The sequence below is a fragment of the Grammomys surdaster genome, unplaced genomic scaffold, assembly GCF_004785775.1.
Source record: "Grammomys surdaster isolate TR1022 unplaced genomic scaffold, NIH_TR_1.0 126029, whole genome shotgun sequence".
NCBI classification, from domain to species: Eukaryota; Metazoa; Chordata; class Mammalia; order Rodentia; family Muridae; genus Grammomys; species Grammomys surdaster.
Window position 1 is genome coordinate 1755478 of NW_021620842.1, and position 22620 is coordinate 1778097.

The following is a 22620-nucleotide window of genomic DNA, read 5'->3' on the forward strand; positions in this document are numbered from 1 at the left end:
AACTCTGTGTCTGCCCCAGCCCACAGGACCAGGCAGGGGAGGAAGGGCCTATCTTTTTTTATTGATATACAGAGACCCAGCCCACTTTGGGTGACTTAGAAGTAACACCCAAGAAGTGGCTCCTGAACAGATAAAGTAAAAGAAGCATAAGTAAGCAGAGGAGAGACTAAGTGAGGGCTTTGTAATACAAAGAAATATCTCTCTGATAGACAATGAATATTTGCCTAATACAAACACATTAACAGCACAGGCAACAAGGCAGAAGTCTACAGAGGAGGCGGGACTCCCAGGAGCTCTAAACCCTGCATTATCTTAGGTAAGGAGACAGCAATACCTGCCCGAAACAGGGAGTAACCGGGACCCACTGGGACCCAGGGATGCACTCCTGGCCAGGGTCACTGGTTCTTTTAGGTCTGTGCCCAAGCACTGAGCAGATCTTGGGCTTCAGCTCTAACCCCAGAAGCAACATCCACCCCAAACAGTTCTGACACAACCAAGATAATAGAAAAGACAGGCTCCAGTCAGAGACAGTGCAGGTAGCACTAAGGAGATCCAGATGGCAAAAAGGCAAGTGTAAGAACATAAGCATCAGCAACCCAGGGTACTTGACATCATCAGAACCTAGTTCTCCCACAATAGAAAGTAAGGAATTCCCCGTCTCACCAGAAAAGCAAGAGTCAGATTTAAAATCACTTCTAACGATGATGATAGAGGATTTTAAGAAGGACATAAATAACACTCTCAAAGAAATTGAGAACATAGGTAAACAGATAGAAGCCCTTAAAGAGGAAACACAGAATATCCTTAAAGAATTGCAGAAGAACACAACCAAACAGGTGAAGGAATGGAACAAAACCACCCAGAACATGAAAATGGAAGTAGAAACAATGAAGAAACCACAAAGGGAAACTACCCTGGAGTTAGAAAACCTAAGAAAGAAATCAGGAGTCATAGACGCAAGCATCATCAACAGAATACAAGAGATAGAAGAGAGAATCTCAGGTGCAGAAGATACCATAGAAAATATTGATACAACTGTCAAGGAAAGCACAAAGTGCAAAAAGTTTCTAACCCAAAACATCCAGGAAATCCAGGGCACAATGAGAAGACCAAACCTAAGGATAATAGGTATAGATGAGAGTGAAGATTCCCAATTTAAAGGGCCAATAAATGTCTTCAACAAAATTATGGAAGAAAACTTCCCTAACCTAAAGAACGAGATGCCCACAAACATACAAGAAGCCTGCAGAATGCCAAATAGACTAGACCAGAAAAGAAATACCTCCCACCCATCACATAATAATCAAAACATCAAATGCACAAAACAAAGAAAGAATATTAAATTCAGTAAGGGAAAAAGGCAAAGTAACATATAAAGGCAGACCTATCAGAATTACACCAGACTTCTGACCAGATACTCTAAAAGCCAGAAGATCTTGGACAGATGTCATACAGATGCTAAGAGAACACAAATGCCAGCCCAATTTACTATACCCAGCAAAACTCTCAATTACCATAGATGGAGAAACCAAAATATTCCATGATAAAACCAAATTTACACAATAAACACAGCACAAACCCGGCACTACAATGGATAATAGAGGGAAAACTCCAATACAAGGAGGGAAATTATACCCTAGAAAGAGTGAGAAAGTAATCCTCTTCCAACAAATCCAAAAGAAGATAGCCATACAAACAATGCCACCACTAATAACAAAAATAACAGGAAGCAACAATCTCCTTTCCTTAATATCTTTTAACATCAATGGACTCAACTCCCCAATAAAATGACATAAACTAATGTACTGGATATACAAACAGGATCCATAGTTTTGCTGCATACAGGAAACCCACTTCAGTGACAAAGACAGACAGTACTTTAGAGTAAAAGGCTGGAAAACAATTTTTTCAAGCAAATGGTCCTAAGAAACAAGCTGGAGTAGCCATTCTAGTATCAAATAAAATCGACTTTCAACTTAAAGCTATCAAAAAGGATAAGGAAGGACCTTTCATACTCTCCAAAGGAAAAGTCAACCATTATAAACTCTCAATTCTGAACATCTATGCACCAAATGCAGGAGCACCCACTTTAATAAAAGAAACCTTACTAAAGCTAAAAGCACACATTGCACATCACATAATAATAGTGGGAGACTTCAACACCCCACTCTCAGCAATGAACAGATCATGGAAACAGAAACTAAACAGAGATACAGTGAAACTAAAAGAAGTTATGAACCAAATGGATTTAACAGATATCTATAGAATATGCCATCTTAAAACTAAAGAATATACCTTTTTCTCAGCGCCTCATAGAATCTTCTCCAAAATTGACTATATAATTGGACACAAAACAGACCTCAACAGACACAAGAAAATTGAAGTAATCCCATGCATCCTATCAGATCACCATGGACTAAAGCTGGTCTTCAATAACAACAACAAAAAATTATGGAGGGGCTGGAGAGATGGCTCAGTGGTTAAGAGCAATGATTGCACTTCCAGAGGTCCTGAGTTCAAATCCCAGCAACCACATGGTGGCTCACAACCATCTGTAATGAGATCTGATGCCCTCTTCTGGTGTGTCTGAAGACAGTTACAGTGTATTCATATATAATAAATAAATCTTTTAAAAAAAAGAAAGAAAGTTACAAAGCAGACACAATACACCTTAAAAAATTATGGAAATCCCACATTCACATGGAAACTGAACAACACTCTGCTCAATGATAACATGATCAGGGAAGAAATAAAGAAAGAAATTAAAGACTTTCTAGAATTTAATGAAAATGAAGGCATATTATACCAAAACTTATGGGACATGATGAAAGCAGTGCTAAGAGGAAAACTCATAGCTCTAAGTGCTTATAAAAAGAAACTGGAGAGAGCATACACTAGCAGCTTGACAACACACCTGAACGCTCTAGAACAAAAAGAAGCACACACACCAAAGAGGAGTAGATGGCAGGAAATAATCAAACTCAAGGCTGAAATCAACTAAGTAGAATCAAAAAGAACTATACAAAGAAACAATAAAACAAGGAGCTGATTCTTTGTTAAAATCAACAAGATAGATAAACCCTTAGCCAGACTAATCAGAGGGCAGAGAGACAGTATCCAAATTAATAAAATCAGAACTGAAAAGGGTGACATAACAACAGAAAGTGAGGAAACTCAAAAAATCATCAGATCTTACAACAAAAGCCTATACTCAACAAAACTGGAAAAATCTCGATGAAATGGACAATTTTCTAGACAAATACCAGTTACCAAACTTAAATCAGGAGCAGATAAACCATCTAAACAATTTCATAACCCTGTAAGAAATAGAAGCAATCATTAAAAGTCTCCCCACCAAAAAAAGTCTGGGGCCAGAGGGCTTTAGTGCAGAATTCTATCAGACCTTCAAACAATATCTAATACCAATGCTCTACAAATTGTTCCACAAAATAGAAACAGAAGGAACACTACCCAATTTGTTCTATGAAGCCACAATTACACTTATATGTAAATCACACAAAGACCGAACAAAGTAAGAAATTTTCAGACCAATCTCCCTTATGAATATCGATGCAAAAGTACTCAATAAAATTCTCACAAACTGAATCCAAGAACACATCAAAACAATTATCCATCATGACCAAGTAGGCTTTATTGCAGGAATGCAGGGATGGTTCAATATAGGGAAATCCATCAATGCAATCCACTATATAAACAAACTCAAGGAAAAAACCCACATGATCACATCAGTAGATGCTGAGGAACATATTTGACAAAATTCCACACCTCTTCATGATAAAAGTTTTGGACAGATCAGGAATCTAAGGCTCATACCTAAACATAGTAAAAGCAATATACAGCAAATCAGTAGCCAATATCAAACTAAATGGAGAGAAAGTTGAAGCGATTCCACTAAGATCAGGGACTGAACAAGGCTGCCCACTCTCTCCCTACCTATTCAATATGGTACTCAGAGTCCTACCCAGAGCAATCAGACAACAAAAGGAGTTCAAAGGGATTCAAATTGGAAAGGAAGAAATCAAAATACTACTGTTTGAAGATGATGTGATAGTATACTTTAGTGACCCCAAAACTTCCACCAAAGAACTCCTAAACCTGATAAACAACTTGAGCAAAGTCACTTGATATAAAATTAACTCAAACAAGTCAGTAGCCTTCCTTTACTCAAAAGATACACAGGCTGAAAAAGAAATTAGGGAAATGATACCCTTCACAATAGTCATAAGTAATATAAAATATGTTGGTGTGAATCTAACCAAGCAAATAGAAGATCTGTACGACAAGAACTTCAAGTCCCTGAAGAAAGAAATTGATGAAGATCTCAGAAGATGGAAAGATCTCACATGCTCATTGATTGGAAGGATTAATATAGTAAAAATGGCTAACTTATCTAGAGCAATCTACAGATTGAATGCAATCCCCATCAAAATTCCCACTCAATTCTTCACAGAGATAGAAAGAGCAATTTGCAAATTCATTTGGAATAACAGAAAACCCAGCATACTGAAAACTATTCTCAACAATAAAAGAACTTGTCGGGGAATCACCATCCCTGACTTCAAGCTGTACTACAGAGCAATAGTGATAAAAATGGCACGGTGACAGGCAGGAAGATCAATGGAATAGAATTGAAGACCCAGAAATGAACTCCTATACCTATGGTCACTTGATCTTTGACAATGAAGCTAAAACTGTCCAGTTGAAAAAGGATTGCATTTTCAACAAATGGTGCTGGTTCAACTGGAGGTCAGCATATAGGTAGGAGAATGAAAATTGATCCATACTTATCTCCTTATACAAAGCTCAATTCCAAGTGGATCAAGGACCTCCACATAAAACCAGATACACTGAAACTAATAGAAGAGAAAATGAGGAAAAGTCTCGAACTCATGAGGATAGGGGAAAAGTTCCTGAACAGAACACCAATGGCTTATGCTCTAAGATCAACAATTTACAAATAAGACCTCATAAATCTGCAAAGCTTCTGTAAAGCAAAGGATCCAGTCAATAGGACAAAGCAGCAACCAACAGATTGAGAAAAGATCTTTACCAATCCTACATCTGATAGAGGGCAAATATCCAAGGTGTACAAAGAACTGAAGAAATTACACTCTAGACAATCAAATAACCCTATTAAAAATGGGGTACAGAGCTAAACAAAGAATTCTCAACTGACGAAACTCAAATGCTTGAAAAGCACCAAAAGAAATGTTCAACATTCTTAGTTATCAAGGAAATGCAAATCGAAACAACCCTGAGATTCCACCTCATACCAGTTAGAATGGCTAAGATCAAAAATTCAGGTAACAGCAGATGATGGTGAGGATGTGGAGAAAGAGGAACAATCCTCCATTGTTGGTGGGATTGTCAGCTTGTACAATTACTCTGGAAATCAGTCTGGTTGTTCCTCAGAAAATTGAACATAGTATTACCTGAGGATCTAGCTATACCACTCCTGGGCATATACTCAAATGATGCTCCAACATACAACAGAGACAAATGTTCTGTAATGTTCATAGTAGCCTTATTTATAATAGCCAGAAGCTGGAAAGAACCCAGATGTCCTTCAACAGAGGAATGGATATAGAAAATATGGTACATTCACAGAATGGAGTTCTACTCAGCTATTAAAAACAATGACTTCATGAAATCCTTAGGCAAATAGATGGAACTAGAGAATATCATCCTGAGTGAGGTAACCCAATCCCCAAAGATTACACATGGTATGAACTCACTGATAAGTGGATATTAGCTCAAAAACTCATAATATCTAAGATATAACACATAGACCACATGAAGCTCAAGAAGAAGAAGGAAGACTAAAGTATGGGTGCTTTGGTTCTTCTTAAAAGGAGTATCAAAATACTCAACCAGAGCTCCCAGAGTCTAAACCTCTATCCTGGGAACACAAAGGGAGGGACTCATGGCTCCACCTGTATAGGTGGTTGAGGATTGTCTTGTCAGGCATCAGTGGAAGAGGAGGGCATTGGTCCCTGAAAGTTTGGATGCCCTAGCATTAAAGAATTCCAGAGCAGGGAGGCTGCAATGAGTGGATGGGTGGGGGTACACCCTCACATAAATAGAAGAAGGGGATATGGGATAAGGGGTTTTGGGGGGAATGGGAGAGGGGATAACATTGAAAGGTAAATAAATAAAATATCCAATAAAAAAACCATAATGGAGCTGGCAATTGTAGTTGAGCAGTTGAGACTTTTTCTCAACAATTTATTATGGAGACTCCATATAATTCTCAAAGACAAGGTATTGTGGAAGAGGCCCATGGAACTTTAAAAAGATTGGTGAGACACGCTGTTGCTGAGACATCGAATGATGCTGACCTGTGAGCTTGCCTGACCTGGGTGACTGGGGAGCTGCATTGGACATATATTCCTGACCCACCTTTGCTTGCCTATATCCCAGATGGGACAAGCTGCTTTGCCTCAAGTTTTTAGATCTTGTCAGACAGAGAATCAAAAAGAGAAATTATAATGTGTCTTGTATTTTTCTTAAAGGTGACCTGCTATTAGGACTCAATCATGTACTGGTCTAGAAATCAATCCAATATTGGAAATAACAGTCTACACTTGGAAGGCTGGATCTGGACATTTTCACAGACATATTTGGAAGTTAGCCGTAGTTCATTATGATGTAATGATAGCAAGAGATAAAGTTGGGACAGGATCTGGATTTAAAACAGGGGTTAGTGTATGTTTTAAGGCTCTTTTAATTTTCAAGCTAAAATTGGTTTTGTCTCTTCTACAGTATTTATTGTAAGTTGCATTGACTGTATAATTTCCAATTGTGTTAGTGTGTTGAAACCTGGCATGTCTGTCATGGGGGTCTATCAGTTAGCTTTTGTCTTACTCTCCTGAGTATTAGAAAACCTCGATTCTCTGAAGAAAAGCTTGAAAGTGCTGGAAGAAGTGAGTTAGGCTTTAAGCAGAAGCAAGAGAGTAGTAGGCTTGATTATTGCTGGTATAACAGCTTTAATTTTATTAATTACTAGCACGACTGCTTCTGCAATAGCATTGGCACAAGGAGTTAAGACAACTCTTTTTATTAACCATCTCTCAAAAAATTACTAATGTATTCAGTATACAAAAGGATTTATATAGGTACCTGGAACAATGGATGATGCTTTATAACCTATTCAAATTATCTGAAGGAGGTTCAGGGTTCAAGAGTTAGGAGCCATCCCAAGTGTCATGACAAATATCATTGGAGTAGTGTTACTTCTAAAATTTACAATGACTGTCATAATAACTAGAAAAAAGTTTAATGACATCTGTAGGGCATTTGGTATAATCCTAACACCACTTGGGGTGTGTTAACTTTGCATAGTGAGAGTATGAATTAAAAAAAATGCTCCTCCATTGAGCTTTGATGTTGCAGATAATGCTGATAAAATTATCCATGGCCTGAGGTCAATATTTCTATTTTAGTCAAACCTCAGGAATGGCATATAGCTTGATCAGGCTAGCCCTTCTTATCCTATACTTTTATCCCTGCCCAACATGTTAAAGCTTGTCTCTAACAACATCAATAGGCTGGCAGCCAAAGTACATGACTTGAAACTGATAATGGAACCCCAGACAGTTATTAATTTAACAGGCTGGCAAGCCAAGGACAGGTAAGATTCTGCACAGAGCCTTACCAACCTAAGACAGAAGTCCGTTGCTTATGATAATGCATATTCAATGATGGGTAAGGAAGGCTTTCTTGTCAGAATAACCTAAGACAGTCTCAGTATAGTTTATGGAATAAAAAGGGGGAGACATGGAGAGCTTTTGGGCATGCCTTGGCCAAGGACAAGGAAATGGATTGCTCGGAAGGAATCTGACATACGCCAAGGACAAGGAAATGGACTGCAGGCAGGAATCTGACATTGGGCTGGAACAAAGAAGTAATTTCAGGCAGAAATCTAAGTCCTAGGCTAGAACAAAAAAAGAAATTTCAGGCAGGAATCTAAATCTTAGGCTAGAACAAAGAAGTAAGTATAGGCAAAAATCTAAATCTTAAGCTAGAACAAAGAAGTAGGCTTCAGGCATGAAAATGACTTTGGAAGGATTTGTGGCCCCATGAGGAGAGCAACAATACCAACCAACCAACCAAAGCTCTCCAGAGTATAAACCACCAGCCTGTGAGCACATAGGGAGGGACCCATGATTCCAGCTGAATATGTAGTGGAGGATGGCTTTGTTGGGCATAGGTGGGAGAGGAGATACTTGGTCCCATGATGGCTGAATACTGAGTGTGGAGGAATTCGAGGATGGGGAGGTGGGAGTGGGGAGGTAGGTGGGGCCACATCCTCATAGAAGCAGGAGGAGGGGGGATAGGATAGGGAGTTCCTGGGCGGGGTGGGGAATGGGGTAAGGAGATAACATTTGAAATGTAAATATAATATCCAATAAAAAAAGAAAATGACTTTGGACTATGACAAGGAAGTATGCTCAGATATTATGATCATTCTGGTAAGTGCTTAGAAATAGTGATCACAGCAGTAATCAAGGGACTCTGTTTATTGTTGTGCATGCTCTTTGATTATCTGGGACTATTGTCTTCCTTGTTCCTGGACTATTTGCATCTATTGTATCACTAGTTCCTCAACCTAGAACTGACCTTAATACTTAATAACAGCCCAGATGAAACATAGTAAGTAATAACTCAAGGTTATTGATAAGAAATAGATTTTAATAACATAGAGGGTAGATATCTGTGCAGTTCTTGTGCTGTTTAAGGCTTATTGTAAATATAAAGGATGTGTGTCATTTGCAGAGCAGAAACCCTGGGTTTGGATCAAAAATTTCAACAACAAGGCATTTTCAGAATTTTAAGATCTTTGAGGACAGGAGTTTGAGGGAGCTAGGAAGGTGACAAGAGAGGGTAGGGGTGAGAGTACTCAGAATCCATTGTATTTGCACATGAAATTGTTAAAGAGAAATTTTAATCACTTTTAAAAGAATCCATAACCTCAATGAAAATAGTCATTGATCAATTTTGAATTGATTTTTGCACTAGATGAGAAACCAGGGTCTAGTTTTATTCTTTGACACATGAATGTCTACTTTTCCCAGCATCATTTGCTGAGTAGGCTGAATCTTCTTCACTACTTTCTTTTTACAATGTCAAAAATTATGTAGCTGTAATTATATTGGTTTATTCCTGGTCTATGCAATTGATCTACATGTTTGTTTTCATAGTGATGGGCTTTTGTCAATAGTCAGCATCCTATAAATGATGGTAGTATTGATTGTTCTAATTATTATTGTTGATATTTTGTGATCAGGGCATAGGAAACTATTACATTATTATGGTCCTGAGGAATCTGCCCTAAGGTAGAACTCTCTGACTCTGTACAGCTGTGGTGGGCCAAAAACTTGGAGCAGAAAAAGAAATGTCTCCAGAAAGTATATTTTAATACTGTGCCTTCATTTTCTACCAAAAAATGTGTTTAGATGGTACAAAAGAACACCTTATTTTGTTGGCCAGTGTCTTGGCTAACACTGCTGAATTCACATTTTTTTCCTTAGTGTTAAACTCCAAGAAGACATTGGTCTGATTTTTTTTTTTCATGTTCATGTTAGGAATCAGAACTTGTGTGACCCCAGCACTATCCATTCTGGGGTCTGGCTACAAGGAAAAGCAGACATTTTCACCAGGTATGGTGTATACACCTTTAGTCCCAGCACTTGGGAGGGAAGGGGTGAAACTAACTCTAGTCTGAGGCCAGTCTGGTGTATTTAGTGAGTTCTAGTCATTGCACAGACACACATATCTATAGAAAATTTAGGCTGTGTTTAGAAGTTCAGATGTGGATCATGATGCCCTCTGGGGCAGGGAAGGGGCATTTCCAGACCACAACTTTCTGCACAGCTCTCTCTTTAGTGAGTCAAAACCCCAAAGATTGTTAACCAGCTCAATGAATACTCAAATCCTCAAAGATATGCAATCTCTTCCAATGCTACACAGTGAAACCCTGACTTGGTGGGGGCTGGGCGGGGAGCCTTTTCTTCAGCTTGGTTTTCGGGAATAATTACTCAACACTCTTCATTCCTTGGTCTTTACTAGCATTTTACTTCTGGGGTTTTAAAGAACCATGGTACACTGGCTCAAATCATGCTTTGGAAACAAAGTGAAAGTAAAATAAACTGGTGAATGAGCAAAACAAAACAAAACAAAAACAAACAAACAAACAAACAAACAAAAAGGGCAGAAGTCTATTGGTTCAAATGAGCCTACTTTGATGTTGTGCATAACTGGTAGTCTCCAAGTTAAACAAAATAATTTAAAGCTAAATTAGAAATGTATCTATCACATTGTCTGTAAACTAAGTTTAAATTGAGCAAATACCTAAGCATTAAAAACACTGAAACCATTAGAAGAAAACACAGACACTATCCTACATAATACATGTGTAAAAAAAACTTTCTGAATAGGACTCTATTACCCCAGGAATTAAGGCCAACTATTGAAATGAAACTTCACAAAATAAAAGCTACTCATAGCTAAAGAAACAATCAACCAGCTGAAAGGGAAGCCCACAATGGGAGAGAATCTTTCCAAGTTATGCATCTGACAGTGGAATAAGACTTAGAATATATAAAGAAATAAAAAACCAGGGCCTACAAAAAAACTAAACACATACAAAGAAACAAATCAAAATGACCCATTAAAAAATGGGTCCAGGATCTGAATACAAAGTCCTCAAAAGAAGAAAAAAAAAGAAAAAAGACTGAGAAATATCTTTAAAAAGGTTCATCGGCCCAGCAATTAAGGAAATGCAAATTAAAAGGACGTTGACATTTCATATCACCTCTATCAGAATGGCAAAGATCAACAAAACAAAAGACAACAAATGCCAGAGGCAGCGTAGGGAAAAGGAAACATTAATTTACAGCTAGTGGGATTGCAAACTGGTATAGCTATTCTGAAAATCAGTGTGTAGAATTTTCAGAGAGCTAAAAATAATTCTATCATATGACCCAGCTATACCATTCCTTAGCATATGCCCAAAAGATTCAACATCCTACTTCAGAGATACTTGTTCAGCCATGTTCATTGTTCCTCTACTGTAGTAGCTAGAAATGGAAGCAATCATTTAACTAATGAAAGAATAGTGAAAACCCAAGACATACACACTATGGGATACCATTATGATAAGGAAATCATGAAGTTTGCAGGTAAATGGATGAAACTAGAAATGCCCATATGAAGTGAGGGGAGCAGACCCAGAAAGATTAATGTTACATGTTCTCTTTCATCTGAGGTTCTAGCTCTAAATTTTCAGATGTGTGTACATTTCCTGGAGTAAGTGCAGAAATGAAGAAAATAAAAACGGACCATGGCTGCAGTGAGGAGGTATTGGGAAGTAATAGAGAGGATAGCAGAGTACAAGTGAACGTTATATGGGAGAATGGGAAAAATAAGGAGGGAACTCTAATTAGGGAGTGGGAGGGAGATAAATACAGGAGAGAAGAGGGTAAAGTAACAGTAAGGATGTTTGAAAAAATTATCAGGAACCATATTACTATCTGCCTTAAAAACTCTTTAATACTCATTAGTGTATAAATATACATGTATAGTAAAAATGAAAATTCTCTCATCTAAGCTAACAATATTCTCTCCTAGAGTTAAAGCCTACATAACAAAATCTCCAACATGAGGCATGTGAAGCTCTGTTTTGAGTTGTTGGTCAGGATTGTTCAAGAGACTTCCCACAGATTACAGACCCCTGCTATTGCCCTTGGCTGCTCCTCAGAAGTGGAAGTTAAGTTCCTACTTCTTAAAATACTATGCACTTCAGATGCAGTATCTAGAGGCCTCTGAGCCAGAATAGACCTGAATGCTTTCTCGCTTGGGTCTAGATTTTATGGCACCAAAGATGTCATGCAAGTTTCCAATGGAGCAAAGCAACTAACAGTCCTATGTATGGATAATGAATATGAACTCCAATTATATCCAGTATGGTATTATAAGAGTGCAATAATGCCATGTATACCTGGTAGTAATCAACAGTTCTGTAATTGGACTGAAGGCCAGTTACTCAACAGGAGAGAAATCAGGCCTGGTATCAGAATTCCAGGTAACTATAATGAAGTCATGGATCTTGGAGGTGAACCTACAACTTCCATATTACTAAACCAGCACAATCCCTAACTGCACTCTAAGTATTTATGGTAAGACACTACATAGTGTAGTTCTCACTACTCAACAAGAAAAATTCTCTTTGCTGTGCATGGAGATCATTACAGAAAACTGTAAGCAATTAAAACGCAGAAGGATACATCTACAAACAAATCACACATCTAAGGATCAGGGATCATTTTAGAAGACTGTGGGGAAAATTGTAAGATATGGAAGATCAGGAAGTTTCCTGCAATATTGTTTCTCTTATTAGTCAGAAGTTACATTCATAAAATGCCCCCAAAATAATTGTCTATTCATGGTTGGAACAAGAAAGACAGTAGAATGGCAAGAGCCTAAGAGGCTTTATCCTAAACAAAGAACTCTGAAATAAGAAATCTGAAAATGGGAGAAATATATTCCCCAGGGCACATCAGTTCGCTATGAAATACCACATAGTCATCCCTGACAACATACATAGGTGTAACACTGCATAGGCTGAGCTGGTTCTATTTACTTATTTATGCATATACATTTACATATAGGTATATAGTAACAATGAATGAAAACAGAGCTTGACTTTGAAAGGGAATAAGGGATGATTTATGAGAGAATTTGGAGAGAGGAAAGGGAAGGGGAAATGATATAATTATATTAAAATTTCAAAAGAATAATAGAAAGAATTAAAAATAGTTTAAATTCAGTCTTTGAGAAAGTCATATACATTCAATGCAGTTTAGTTATATTAACTCCCACATTCCTCCATGTAAGTCTTCTAGAGTCTGCTTTCACCTCTTTCTCTCACAACATCAAGCCATTTTTATTTTAATAACCACTGAGTAAATTCACAGTGCATAAATGTATCCATCACAAGGTCAATATACCATGAAACCCATCTCTAGACAATCCTAACTCTTTAACCCCTAGCAGCCTAAAGTTGTCGATACTTCTCATTAAAGGGTGGGGACTCACGATTCTTTTACCCCTCACTGCTAGAATGATGACTGATTTGAGATTGTGCTGATCTTTTATATACAACCATAGCTGTTGTAGTTTCATGAATACAGCTCTCCTGTCATGTCCAGAAAACACTGTTTTGCTTTGGTTCCTCTAACATCTGGCTCTTACAATATGTCTTCCCTTTCTTCTACAATGTTACCAGAGACTTGGGCAGAGAGGGGTGTGATATAGATGTCACATGAATATGTGTGTGTGTATTTATGTACGTATGTATGCATGTATGTATGTATGTATGTATGTATGTATGTATGTATGTATGTGTGTGTAAACTTATAAAGTAGTAGGTTTTCATGTGTTTTTCCCCAACATTTTTAGTGTTAGTTATTCTCCCTTCTCTGTCTTTCCTTTCTATCCTTCCTTACTTTAACCTTTTCTCCATTATTCTGATTTCTCTTTCATATAATCTAGATTTTGCTACAACCAAGTAAGATCTTTCTTTCCCCTCCTACTACTGGCCAATTTCTTGTTACATGTATAAACAGATATTCCAAGTTAAACACATAAATCTGAAGATTTGATGCTAGGATCAACAAATGAATGAGAACATACAGTGTTTGTCCTTCTGGTTCTCAGTGGTATCACTCACTATGTATTTCTAGTTCTATTTACTTATATGAATTTCATAACTTCATTCTTTAGAGCTGAATGAAATGTCATTATTTATAGGTACCACATTTTTATCACCTATTCATCAGATGGACATCTAAGTTGTTTTTAATTCCTAGCAAAGAAAATAAAGTAGCAATGATCATGGATGAGCAAGTGTAGTAGAATAGACTGCTTTGGGTACATGCCCAGGGACGATATACCTGGTTTATATGGTAGATCTGTTCCTAGCTTTTTGAGGAATCACACATCTGTCTCCACAGTGGCTATATGAGGTTGCACTCCCACCAAGAATGATTAAGGATTATTCTTACTTTATATCCTCTCTAGAATTTGTTGTCTTTGCTTTTGTGATCTTAGCCATTCTGACAGGGGTGAGATGAAATATCGAAGTAGTTTTCATTTTCATTTCTCTACAGGTTAAGGATGTTTGAGCACTTAATTCTTAGCTCATCTATGACAACATAAGGCTTCCAGTGGCAGGACTGGGACACCAACCTAGCCATAAAATCTTTAACCTACAATCTATCATTTGTACAATATATGCTGGAGCAATGGTAGATCAGAGCTTGGAGAAGTGACCAACAAATGTCTAGTCTAAATTAAGGCTAGGCCACAAGAGGGAGCCCGTGCTCCTACTGTCTTGAGGGCCATGAATCAGAATCTAGAAGGCCCAGATATATAGGGTAGCACAATTATCATCAGAGAGATTTCTTCAAACATCTGAGGGGAGCAGATGCACATACCCACAGCCAAATATTAGGTGGAGCTCAGGAAACCTCATGAAAGAGTGGAAAAACTGTAGGAGCCAGAAGGGTTAATGACACCAGAAGAACACGGGGCACAGAATTATGAGTCATTGGGGCTCACACAGGTCTGAAGCAGTAGTCACAGAGCCAGAACGGATCTGTACTAGGTCCTCTGTATACATGTGGAGTTTTATCTTGGAGTGTTTGTGTGACTCCTATCAGTGAGAGTGGGGTGTGTTTCTGACTCTTGCCTGCCCTTAGGACCCTTTTTCTCCTACTGGATTGTCTCATTCTACCTTAATGAGGCTTTATGCTTTGGATTCTTGCATCATATTATATGCAGTGTTCAGTTGCTATTCCCGGGAGGCCTGCTGTTTTCTGAAGGGAAATTGTGGTTTAGTCAGTCTGGTGGAGAAGGCAGGGGTGAAGACTGGGAGGAGTGGAGGAAGGGAAGGCTGTAGTATATGAGAGAAGAATACATTTTTTAAAAAGAAGAAAAAGTACTTCTTGGTCTTTGAATTTTTCTTTTGAGCTCTCTCTGTTTGGTTTGATAGCACAGTTTTAATTGGGTTGTTATCTTTCTTCCTTTCTTTCTTTCTTTCTTTCTTTCTTTCTTTCTTTTTTTTTTTTTTTTAGTTCTTTGGATATTCCAGGCCCTAATATTCTATCAGATGTATGTGTGATAAATAACTATGTCCCTCATTTAAATGTAATGTCCTATTATATTTAAATAGAATATAAAGATATATATAACAAAATAAATATGTAATCAATGGTGAGGCATAAAGGGGTCCATCAGTACTTTATAAACCTATAATTAAAGAAACTCAAGAATCTTACTTATAAAAGGCTTGGTTTTCTACCCCACATTTCCATAAATGTTTGCAGGCAGCCGGTGTTGAAGTATGGAATGCCAAAACAGCGTTTTTCTATTAAAAAAATAATGAGAAATGGCATGTTAAACACAGTCTATATTATTTATGCTTGTCATTAGGTATTTGTATCATACTACATTTTATTTTATTGTACATGGGTGTTGCTTTATGCATATGGGTCTCTATACATTCCTGCATGGAGGCAAGAGATTGATGTTGGGTGTCTTCCTTTACCACTCTTTAACTTATTTTTTTGAGACAGTCTCTTATTGAACTTGGCATGCACCATTCTAGAGTGGCAGGCCAGCAAACTCTAGAGATAGCTTTCTTTCACACACAGCTACAGGCAAGAGTTATAAGTGGGAACTGGAGATCCAAACTAAACCATTGTGGCTCCACAGTAAGCACTTTACCCACTGAGCCTTCTCTCTAGGAACTCCTCCAACATTATTATGTTCATTAAAGCTGAAATGGTATGGGTTTTTCCTTACTTGTCAGACATCACTAATTTATAAGAATGTGAGAAAAAGCTGATTGAGTCATAATTCCTTTCCAGTACTCCAGGTATCACCCACCTCTCTATTAATTTTTGATTAATTTAAAAATTACTACACTGGAAGAACATTCGAGTCAAATATCAAAGGTCAAGAAAATCAGCAACCTTCAGGTCTAGCTTTAAGGTTCAATATTTTGGTAATTGCCTGTCACCAAGTCCACTCTCTGGTGAACTCAAAACTATTGGGGAAAAACCCACTTGGAATTATATAATATTGTCATAACACTATCTAGTGTTGATTTATGTCTAGTTTTATAAGTATTTTTCTTTCATTTCATTTATCCATAACTTAGACAAAGACTTATAGAGTTTATGTTTTATATTTAGTGAATAAAATTTACCCCAATCTGTCTTTTTAACATAGCTCTATCCAGTAACACTGCTCACTCACTTTATTTTTATGGTGGATTGCCAGTAAATTCTCTAGCTCTACGCTGTTTTCTGCAAATAGCTTCCATTATCTCCACTCCTTAAAGTCATTCTCTTTGGGAACAACCATGCTAAAAGCTATTTTATTCTTGGATCTCTCTTAAGCACATACATTGCACATGCACACACAACTAATTAGAAAACCAGTATCTGACCTCTTTCTGGGAGCCAATCACATAAAATGTCTTCCCTTCAAACTTCAATTTGCAGACATCTGACCTAAGAAAAGAAAGTCTCTGGGTGAAAAGAAAAAAATCTTACAGCTAAACAAGATTCTTGACTTTTCCATATAAATCTGTCTGACTCACAAATGCCAAGAGAACTACAATGAATCAATATATATATATATATTTTATCATCAGTGATGGTCTGTTGAGAATGGAAGTCTCTAAGTCAGTTATGTAGCAATTTTCTTCCCAAGAGTTGATACACTGCAAACTCAGAATTATTTCACTTTTATACAATTAGGATATATCTTTCATTTAAGGGGTTCTGTTTATTAAGAGGTAATATTTATTTCTAAACATTAGCAACTGAAAAATCAATTGGTGAGCACATTTTGCAAAGTAAAAAGAATGTCAGTAGGATAATATGGATTCAAAGTATCTATTTTTTCCATTACTCTCCAACCACCTCTAGGAAGAACATATACCACATCACAGATTTTCAAGAGAATCATTCCTGTCCACATTGAAATTCTCAAAAACAGTATGGTCAAAGACAACTTTGATTTTATCTCAAAATCAAATTTGATGTAAACCTGCTTTGAATATAGATCCATGGTCATTTCCTTGATGAGTAAAAAGAAGAATTTTAAATATCCTTTTTATTTAATTTTTAGAATAGTTACATTGCATGTATATTTTTTCCCATGAGAAAATAAACAGTGATAGTTCATTCATCTGTTTCAATGTAGGGAGAGAAATTTGAAATGATAACAAAGCTGGATTAAAAAAACACATACAATTATGATTTACATGAGAAGAAACTTTGATTTAGCAAGAGATGCATGGTTATAACAAATAAATATGTTTAAGAAGCCAGGAAGGATGAGATCCACATGAACACAGTACCAGTAACATAGGCAACCTGAAGAAATGAAAACCGAACTAAATACTCCAGAGACTATACATCTCAGTATGTCAAATGACCCCTCCACAAAATGATGTTCAAGTGCAAAAGACACAATATCAATCTGCATTTAGGTGCAGCAGCTTCTAAGCAAAACATTCCAGGTCTCAAGTAATTTTGAAAACCTGAGTACATAACGTCTTCCAAGACTTTTGTAGTCCTGGGATAGAATGAGGGCAGTCTTCAAGTTACCGATGCTTCTCAAACTAAGTTGGAATATCTATGGTATCTACCCTGGAATTGACTGAAGTAAACACATTGAAGATTCTTTGTCAGATGCTGAAAATCTAGAGAAGAAAACCAAACAGCAACATCATATAACAATTTATAGTTATCAGATTACAGCAGATTATTTTCAAAGCATTCTTGTAAACATTGCATTTGTTTCTCCTTCAAATGCTTCACCCTTTCTAAGACAATCATTTACAACTAATACCCATTCCATGGATGAATACATTGAGACTCAGTGAACTTAGGAGTGAGTTCTGGTATTTCCAACTGTGGAAGAAGAGGACAAATGGGTACAAAGGAGAAGTGAAAGTATGACTGATTAAAAAAAAATCAATGATACAATAGAAACAGATGTAAAAAGTGGGGTCTTAGATGCACCTAGCATTTGAGTAGAATCTATAGAAATAGACACTCATCTAGGACTAATTGTCTATTCTAGGTCTTTTGTTGTTCCATATCAATTTGAGGATTTTTTTTCTATTTATGTGAAGGATGAGATGAGGATGTTGATTGGGATTGAATTGAATCAGTAAATTGTTTTTGGTAGGAAAGTCTTTTTTCACAGTGTTAATTCTACCAAGCTATAAGCTTGGGGGGATCTTTAAATTCTAGTATGTTCCTTATTCTCTTTTTTTCACACATTTGAAGTTTTCACTGTAGAGGTTTTTCACCTGGTTGATTATGTATATCCTAAATACTTTATTTTATTTGAGAAACTGTGAAGAGGAGTGTGTTCATGATCTCTTTCTCAGCATTCTTGTTACTAGTATGTACAAAAACTGGTGAATTTTGTAAGTCAATTATGTATCTTAATACTTTGCTGAAATTAGTGATAGTTTTTACAATTTTTCTAGTCAAATTTTGGGAACATTGGGTATAAAATAATATAATCTTCAATTGGGAATAATTTGACTTAGTGTTTTTCTATTTGTATCCCTTTTCTTTCTTCTCTTGCCTTATTGCTCTGGTTAATGCTTCAATCCCATTACGGATGAGGAGTAGGGATAGTTGGCAGTCCTCTCACATTCCTGATTTTAATGGGGTTGATTAATGGTTTTTTTTTCATTTAGGATGATGTTTGCCATAGGTTTGTCATACATAACTTTTATTATTTTGGAATATGTTTCCTGCATTCCTACTTGTTCTAGGGCTTTTATTAGAAGGCATGTTGAATCTTATCAAAGACTTTTTCTTTTTTTGCTTTTATTGAGATGATCATATGATTCTTGTATTTTTTTGTCCATTTATTTGCTTTATTACATTTATTTCTTATATATGTTGAACTCGTATCACTGGGATAAGGCCAACTTGATCATGAGAAATACTCATTTTGATATATGCCTGCATTCAATTTGTAAGTATTTTATTGGGGTTTTTTGAATCTATGTTTATCAGAGATACTGGCACACACACACACACACACACACACACACACACACACACACACAAAGAGTGAACATATGTGGTTACCTGGTTTTTATATTTGAGTAATAAGGGCTTTATAGGAGGGGTTTGGAAATACTTTATGTTTCTATTTTTGGAATAATTTAAGAACTATTAAAGGTTAAAGACCTTCTTTGGAAGCCTATTAGAATTCTGCTTTTTCTTTACAGGTGATGAATCTACCAATCATGAAGCAATCAGGTAAATGGTTACTACTTGTTTTACTTTTATTTTTATTGGTATGAAAAATACTCTGACCAAAAGGAATTTAAGGGAAGAAAAGTTTATTGCAGGTTCTAATTCCAGCACACAATCCCTCATTGAAAGAAGTTAAGGCACAAACTCAAAGTAGAAACTTGAAGGCACTGTATTCCATATAGCAAGTACCAAGCAAGAAATCTACTTATCAACTAATCAGTACTGCAGGGATCATAGCTTTCTTATAGTTTTGGACTAACTGCCTGGGAAATGGTGCTGTCCACAGTCACTTGGCCCCTCCTATATCAATTAATAATCATGGCAATTTTCCACAGAAATGTCCATAGGCCAATGTGATCTTCTTTTTAGTTTCTGTGATAAACACCATGACCAAAGAAATAATGAAAAGTCAACCTGCAGGGCAAAATGATCAATTTCATTCTACACGTTCAGGTAAGAGCTTAGGGAAAGCAGTGTGGCAGGAACTCAAGGCATGAACCGGGAAACAGAAGCTAAAGCAGAGACCACAGAGGAATGCTGCTTCCTAGTTTACTCCTCTGTTACGTTTCTTATACAGTTCCAGTCCATTATTCAGAGCTGGCACCACTAAGAGTAAGCTGGTCCCTTCTACATTAGTTAATAATCAAGAAAAATGCCCCCATAGGCATAATCAGAGGCAATTTAAGACAAAAAATTCCTCAAGTCATGTTTTTTCTTTTTGTGTATGCCTAGAATTTTGGGTCAAATGACAAAAGCTACGTAGTAGAATCTACCCTTTGTTAACTTGACAACAAACATACTATTGTTAAGCAATAACTGCTTTTCTTTTCTTTTCTTTCTTTTTTTTTTTTTTTTTACTTTGTGCCCAATGTCTCATGTTCACATCACAATATAAAACACAATCCCACTTTTAATAAAATAAACCCATATGGTCTTTAAAACCTGCAGTAGTTTAAAAGTCAGCATTCTCTTCATAAATCCAGAAATTTTACTGTTGGTTTCTGTAAAATCCAAAATATGGCATGGTATAGTATAGTATTTCTTTAAAAAAAAATCATGTCAGGGCACAGGAACAATCATATCAAATCAAAATCAAACTGGGAAAATAGCTCACTGTCCAATGTCTGGGACGCACTCACTATCTTTTGGCTCCAAAGGGCTTGAGCAACACCATCACTCCAACTCCATCATCAACAGCACATGGAGAGGCTCGGCGTGCTCCACTCGACCTCTGCCACTGCTCGTGGATGCTCAACCACGATCACCTGACACTATAGCTATATTAGTAGCTTCCTAGATTCTCTCCAGGAACCCTGGTCCTATCCCTAGCCTCCAATTTTCAGGGTTTTTTTCTATGACTTTTTCAATCCCAGTTTCTACTGCAACTGAGGCTGTATCATCACAAATGGCTATTCCTAGATGTTCTCCAGGGACTCTGAACCTGCCCAATAGTGTCAAGCCTCAGCTGTTCTTCATGACATTTTCATGACTTCAAAAACTCTTACGTATTACCATGTTTGGGCTTTCAGGATGAGATGGAGTTTTGTTCTCTCTGGATTACAGCGTCTGTGTGCTGATCCTAAGAAAATACTTCCCAGAAGTATTTCACCTCAGTGACGGTGGTCTTATTAGTAACAAATGATTTTCCTGTCCCAGATAACATTATTAATTGTTCCACTAAAGCAAACAAGGTTTCTCTTTCACAGAGTCTGAATACAAAGTATCACACAAACAACTCTGATAAAAGCTTTTCTTCCTTCGAAAACTTCACAAGCCAAGCCCTCATTGTTTACATTGCTTTCAGATTATTTTGCAATTTTTCACAGAATAGCCCATTAAGCTTTAAACACTCAATCTATTTTGTGGCCCAAAGCTCTAAAATCCTGAAACAATCTTCTCTGAAAACCAACATGTTCAGGTGTGTCCCAGCAAGACCCTACTTCTGGTTCCAATATTTTAAAAATATGGTATGCTTCTTTTGAGGCAGGGACTGAAGGACAGACCCGGAAGGAACATTGCTTGCTTGTCCCAATGGCTTGTTCTGCTCCTTTTTTAATGCAACCCAAGCCTGCCTGCTCAGGGATACTACAAAACAGAGTGGGCATAGGCCATGTTACATCAATTAGCTATCAAGAAAATGACCTACAAATATGCCTGTGGTCTAATGCAGTTTTTATTGATGAAGTTCCTTGAGAGTCACTCTTCTCAGGTATGTCTAGGATTTCTGTCTACTAGACAAAAGCTAACAAGCACACTAGATACTTTTCTAAGTTGCATCAAGTTGACAGTTAAAGCTAACTAGGAAACTACCTGACAGTTTTAGAAGGAAAAATAATGCTAAAGGGAAAGAGGAAGAAGATTAAGAAAAAGATAAGTCATTTTTTTTGAAGGATGTACTTACCATTTTCTCAAATGGATTCTTTTATTTCCCTGGAATACGACAAAACCTGCAGCAGTGAAACCTAAAAATGCTGTAGCACCTCTTGAATCCTGAAGAAATAAAAATAAAGAAGTATTTGGATTGAGAAGTATAATGATAAATGGGATGCTCTTTGTCCTTCATCTTGGGCTGATTTGAATCAAGGCCAACAAATAGAGCCATAATTAAACGTTTAAGATGGAATTTCAAAGAACATGACTTCTTTTTTTTTTTTTTTAAATGAGTATTTTTTTTTAATTTCTTTTTTTTTTTGAACATGAAATGCTTTTTTATAGCATGTTTTACAAGGGGAGGGGGTAAGAGGGTCCAGGTGGTGGAAAGGTACAAAATCTTCTTGGCCTGTGCTTTGGTACACTGCCTTGAATTATGATCCACCTGCTGTTCTTCAGAAGATATGGTACACTGCTTGAGTTATGGTCTCCCTGCTATTCTTAAGAAGACATGGTACTCTGCTTTGAGTCTATCTGCAGTTGTTAAGCAGGATCTTGCAGCTGCCAAGCTTCAGAGGACATTGTGCAGGTGGGGAAAGGTAGGGGGTAAGGGTAAGGGCGAGGGTCCTGGCTTCTGGCATCTCCCCCTTCTCTGTTTAGTTAGAGAAGGCTTCTTATGTTCAATCCCAACTATGTGAGTTTTGAATTTGTATGTCTAATTATGGGGGGTCTTAGACAAGTTCACAACCCCAAAACACTGACGTGAGACAAGTCACATCGATGGTCGAAGGCTTTAGGCTGTCGACGATGGGCAACGTCAAGGGACTCTGATGTGGGTGAAAGGAGGGTGAGAGCCCTGTCTTAGGCC

The 22620-nt window shown here is 37.1% G+C and overlaps 1 protein-coding gene across 3 annotated transcripts in view; it reads right to left on the reverse strand.

Annotated features, from left to right (window-relative positions):
* Window positions 1-22620, reverse strand: part of Frmd3 (FERM domain containing 3) — a 206909-nt gene that overhangs the window by 54494 nt on the left and 129795 nt on the right. For 2 of the 3 annotated variants that reach the window (XM_028754634.1, XM_028754633.1), the window contains exons 8-10: window positions 21784-21872; window positions 16535-16598; window positions 15360-15448 (exon numbers count right to left, since the gene is read on the reverse strand). In XM_028754634.1, coding sequence (XP_028610467.1) covers window positions 15360-15448; window positions 16535-16598; window positions 21784-21872 — 242 coding nt within the window. The remainder of the gene's footprint in view (window positions 1-15359; window positions 15449-16534; window positions 16599-21783; window positions 21873-22620) is intronic. The other variant, XM_028754636.1, reaches the window with a different exon arrangement.